Genomic DNA, 5,322 nt, shown 5'->3' with positions numbered 1-5,322 from the left:
CTCCCTCCACCCTCCCATCTTTTGATATGCATTATGTAACATCCCCGTCAAGCAACCCACCCCTGAGGTTTGTGTTCAAGAACCATCAGGTTTTCACTCAGCTTAATCGTCGGTTACTTCGACACTCTCAGACGATTGCTTCACATTAGATCAATAGCTTCGACTTGACGAGATTTGCTCGGGACTGACTGAGTGTCCCTCCAAACAATTTTGGGGGTAAGTTGAACCACATTTTGGCGGATGTGAGCCAATGGAAACTTCCAGAACAGGTTGTGATTGGCCAGGCAAAGAAACTGCGCAACTCAAAAAACCCCTCCGACACAGAAATAATCATTTGCGTTTTCAGTTGCGAGCAAGATGAACGAAGTTGAAGACGGACCAAGAGGAATCCGGAGGTTTTCCAGATCGATATCGAAACGGGTGGATCAGCAATGTGGATGTTGTTCGTTTCAGTGCCTGACATTGGCGATCATGGTGGTGGAGCTCTTGGCTTTGAGTGGGTTCATCGGCTTCAATATCTTTAGTTTGAGTGTGACTGTGAAGACCAGGTCTCACATGGACTTTTGCATCATACAAATTGTGTTATCAGCCATTTTCTTCCTCACGTGTCTCCTTGTCATTGGCGGAATTCAGGCCTTCAACGAGTACCTGTTTCTACCGTATATTTCCATCTCGATCCTTGGATTGTTGGCGTTCTTCATTTTGGCCCCGATTCATGGCTTTGGATCGCCAAACAAGATATCCCAATGGGATCTTGGTGTTCAATATTCTGCCTTTGCTTTGGTATCAGCCGCGCAGATATTCAATTTGTGGATTGTGTGCAGTCTCTATGCCAAATACAAAAAAGCCCTTCGTCCTCAGCAAAATCTCGTGGACGAGTTTGGAAGCTATTGAAGGTATCATTCATCGTTGTGAATTTATGAAGTTAAAATTTGTGTCTCCTATCAACTGGTTTTCTCAATGCAATCCACTGAGCGATTACCAATCCAAGACTGTTCGCAGTTTCCCACATGGTGATCTTGACGACTAGAAGCAGCTTTTTCACCAGTGTTTCAATGGCCACCACAATATTTTAATAAATAGCCGAAACGCATAATGACCGAATCACAAACACCATCACCATGGTCCAAGCCCTTGCATTCCTCGTCGTCCTCACCTTGGCCTTGGTCAATGGTGAGGCCGTGCTCAAACTTGGAGAGTTCCAACCCTTATCCAATGGAGTGGCTGGTGAAATCCACGCTGAAACTGACAAGATCTTGGTGATCAAAAACTTCATGTACGATGGGAAGGCTCCAGATGCCTACTTCTACGCCGGAACCTCGGGCAACCCAAGCTCCAATGGTTTCTTGCTGGAATACCCACCTGGATCCACTGCTCCCTTGGGTGCATTCGATGGAAGCCAAGGCGACATCACTTTTGAGCTGCCAGGCAATATCAAGGTCACGGATCTGGCCTGGATTTCGGTTTGGTGCGAGGACCTGGCCATTGACTTTGGCAACATGTATTTCGATCAAGAAGCCATCGGCGAGGCTGAACCAAACGCTGAAGGTGGAGGAGAACCCGAGGGTGAAGCTGAAGTCGAGGGAGGTCTCGACTGATTTGACCTTGTAGGTGGCCCTGGGAAAAACGTTTGATTATTTCGCAGAGTATCTAGTGACCTGACCCAAACCTCGCCCGATTGATGTGTATTCGAATTCTAAGCTGTTTTAAAACGTTCGTTTTCACCAAACCATTGGTCCTATCCGTTCCACAAATCCTCTGAGGAATCATATTTTTTGATGTAACGAAGTTTCTGTGCTTGAACCAACACGAGGATAAATCTTCAATCCCTCCCATGTGATTTCCATTATTTTAGAATAAACCTGAGTCTCTTTGTCAAACATGGACGAAAAAGGGACACGCTTACTCATTCTGCACACGCAATTATACTCCACACCCACAAAAAGTGCCAAAGAGCGGTTGCATGGAGGCCAGACAAAAACACATGGATCAATAACACAGTTCTTACTAGCTGCGACTATTCTCGTTTCCCCCTTGAATTTGTGATTAAATCAAAGAGGAAGCTGAGAAAGGCGATCCTGGTTTCCCGCCCCTTTTCCTTGTTCACCGCCCCGCCACAAACTTCCCTCCCAAAATCAGCTGGGGTTTTCTTCAGATGACATGCAAGCCAAGTAGAAACATACGTAGGTCTGCAGTCACTCCCGCCATTGGGGAACCAAGAGGGTGGCTTTTGAAATCCCGAAATCTCGGAATTGAGAGTCACAATGTATTAGTGGAGAAGAAATGAGGAATGCATTTGATGGCTCGACGATTAAGGGTCCAGATTGTGAATACAAGAGTTTGAAAACTTTGGATCAGGGCTGCTGTTTAAAGTCCATGGCACATTTGGTGTATGGAACGTGGAACACTTGTTTTGGGGTTTATTGTTGGCCCTTTTTTCGCCCTGGAGTATATTCTTTGGAAAAGACTTCAGCTAGGGAACCCTGAATAGTTTGTGAGTAACAAAGAGCCCGTGGCAAAACAACTCGAAAAGGAGCTTTCTCCGACCGGCTTTTGCAGATACAGCAATGTTTGATGTTTGGAAACGAAAAAGGTTCATATCAATAAGTGGGACAGACGGTGTCATACCTCTGGAATTCAACAGGCTAAACAGCTAAATTTATTGTAGCGGTAAGCAATTGATTTCGTTCATTTTCTTGTCAATGTAGCAAGTTGGAGGCAATCCTGTAGAATATTGAGCTCATAGTCGTCATAATTGATGGTCCGAAGCCTGATTTCTGGCCAAAAGCCCAAATGAAAAATGGGTGCTATCATCTGTGTGTTTGATTTTGAAGCACGCATTTGGCAAGCGGATTTTCCTGTTGTCGACCGCCTACTCAAATTATTATGCCTATGAGGAATAAAAGAACACTTGACCAAGAGAAGCTGTGTTTTTGTGCAATTTAATCGTCTGATTCCAAAGTGAAATCGAATTGAAGCCTTTTGCATGCAGGTTAGCGAGACTTTCTTCTGATCGTAAATCATATGAGCTATCGTTGAAGTATTTCTGTGGAATCAGAATCTCAGTGCTCTCCAACTTGTTTCCTCTCTGCTGTCAACGTTGATTGTCTCTAATTTGAGGATGGCCAATGGTTATGGCTAAATAAAGATATTTTTCTTTGTCTTATAATGATTGGTCCTAAATCTCTTATTTTCATTTTGTTTAACTTTGCTTTATGTACAAAGTCTAAGCATGATTTGGTCCCGAGAATTGTCACGTTTTGTCCAAGTCTTGGTATAGGTCGCAAAGTTACATATTGATTATCACGAAACCTAGATTGGAATTGGCCTCTCCAAAACTTGTCGGTAAAATGGGGCTTCATAGAATTCAAGATGAACTTTCTGGAGAAGATCAATAGCTATTAGGTTAAGAGTTGCATTTTTCCATTCCACAAGGGGTAAGTGAGCCACCATAAAAATATTTCTCCTAATTTCGCTTCATTAAGTCTGTATTTGAAGCTACAAGTGGGTGGGAGTATCTGTCTTTCTTTCTCATTAAAAGTTTTTGCTTCGCGTACTCAGACAAGCGAGAGCTCACTTTTCGTTATTTAATGGAGTTTCTCTCAATGGAATCAGGTCAGTGTTTTTCTAACCCGCACCTCATCCCTCATTCTCATTGTCTGGGATTCAGTCCCAAATGAAGAATCTGGATCACGTAGCCTACGTAAAGCACAAGAGCCTTGCCCAAATCTACGAAGAGGCGCGCCCACTTTTTTGCCAATCCTTCATCTTGTTCCAAGTTGATCCACGATGCCAAGGAACAGGTCACGTTCCATTAACGGCTCGCCTTTATAAAAAGACAACAATACCTAGCGTAACCCAACACTATACCAGTATAGCCACAAAAAAATGTTCAGACGATGAATTCAGGTGGTTACATAAATAGGTTTTTTCCCCTATGTAGCTTCAGTAGCCTTTCCGAAATCGGATACATTTTTTTGCAAAGACTATAAAGCTGAGAGTAGGAGCATGTATTTCGGGGGATCAGATTTTAGTAAGTGGGAAACCGTGTTATCAAATACTTCCCTCTTACTATTCCTGGTCCCAACAAGTCCTTGGGGCTTTTATTATCTAGCAACGTTGTCCTGAGTGGTTATCAGTCCGTTTTCCCGAAAAATGTTGTTAAAAAAACTAGTCATTGAGTTTTTTTCTACTCAAAGAAAGTATAAGTAAATAATGTTTGCGTTATGCACTTTCATTTCTCACAGGGGTCCAAAAAAGAATGAACTTGTATGAGTTTAAGTTTGAACCTCTGTCGAACATTTTTGGCCCTAACAACCAGCCATTTGTGTTTGCTGATATCAAGTGTCACTCCAAATGGTAATATTTGTTTTCAAAATCATATGCATGCATTGATGAGGTTTTCACCTTTGATGCAAAGGTGTTGAAAAAAAATCCTTAGCTAAGTTAAATGAGCAAAGAGTCTTCGAAATATGCGTCAAATTAAAACCAGCAGAAAAAACTCTTCCATGAAGGAAATCACAACTTTTTAAAAGGCCCTCCGTTTTAGTAACGTGGAATCAAAACTTGAGTCCGCCCTACTGGATGGGCATTCAAGGATTTCTTATATAAATTCTATCCACCACATTTGAGCCTTTTTGAAAGCCACTCATGATTTCGCTTCGTGACTTTAAGTCCAATTGAGGAAAAAAACCTGAATATCTCATGCACGTTTCGTGGGCTGGAATGATCAGATAATTAAGTCTAGTCAGGCTTCCGAAACGTTCTCAAATCCCTTACCTACCTACCTGGAGTCTTTCAAAGCCAACGAAGCGATGATTGAAAGCAAAAGACTTGTCTGACTTGGAACGAAACGAAAGCATCGATATTTTGTTGGGGTGTAATCCTGAAGATGGAACACGGTTCAAGTCAACCAAGTCTATGGACTGTGAAGCAACCAGAGTTGGTTGCCAGCAGACCTCCAAAGGATGAGTCATCATCCTCTTCCTTCCTGGTTTCCCAATTCAGACGAGGGGAGGCAAGAATTGGAAGAGAAAGACTTGGGAGAGGGACAGAGAGAGAGAGAGAGGAAGGAAGAGAGAAGAGGGGGAAGAAGAAGAAGAAGAGCCAAAGAAGATTCCCGGTTCCATGATGTTCCATAGTCCATGAGGTGTCGTTCCAAGAAAAGACGAAGAAGACGACGACGACGACTATAAGAACAACAACAACAATGATCATGACGACGACGATGATGATGATAGCAATGGGGAGATGGGGATATGCTTCTTGGAAATATTTGCTTTTGGCCAGATTTATGTGGCTTCAACTGAAGACCTTGCCATT

At 42.9% G+C, this 5,322-nt stretch overlaps 1 protein-coding gene across 1 annotated transcript; it reads left to right on the top strand.

The window, feature by feature from the left end:
- Window positions 1-1,079: 1,079 nt before the first annotated feature.
- On the top strand, window positions 1,080-1,909 carry LOC131890772 (protein Skeletor, isoforms B/C-like). The gene has a single exon (XM_059240186.1). The coding sequence runs from the start codon at window positions 1,122-1,124 to the stop codon at window positions 1,596-1,598; it is 477 nt and encodes a 158-aa protein (XP_059096169.1). The 5' UTR covers window positions 1,080-1,121; the 3' UTR covers window positions 1,599-1,909.
- The last annotated feature ends 3,413 nt before the right edge of the window (window positions 1,910-5,322 follow it).

This window comes from Tigriopus californicus, chromosome 2, assembly GCF_007210705.1.
Source record: "Tigriopus californicus strain San Diego chromosome 2, Tcal_SD_v2.1, whole genome shotgun sequence".
Taxonomy (NCBI): Eukaryota; Metazoa; Arthropoda; class Copepoda; order Harpacticoida; family Harpacticidae; genus Tigriopus; species Tigriopus californicus.
This window is presented reverse-complemented; position numbering and strand designations above follow the sequence as displayed.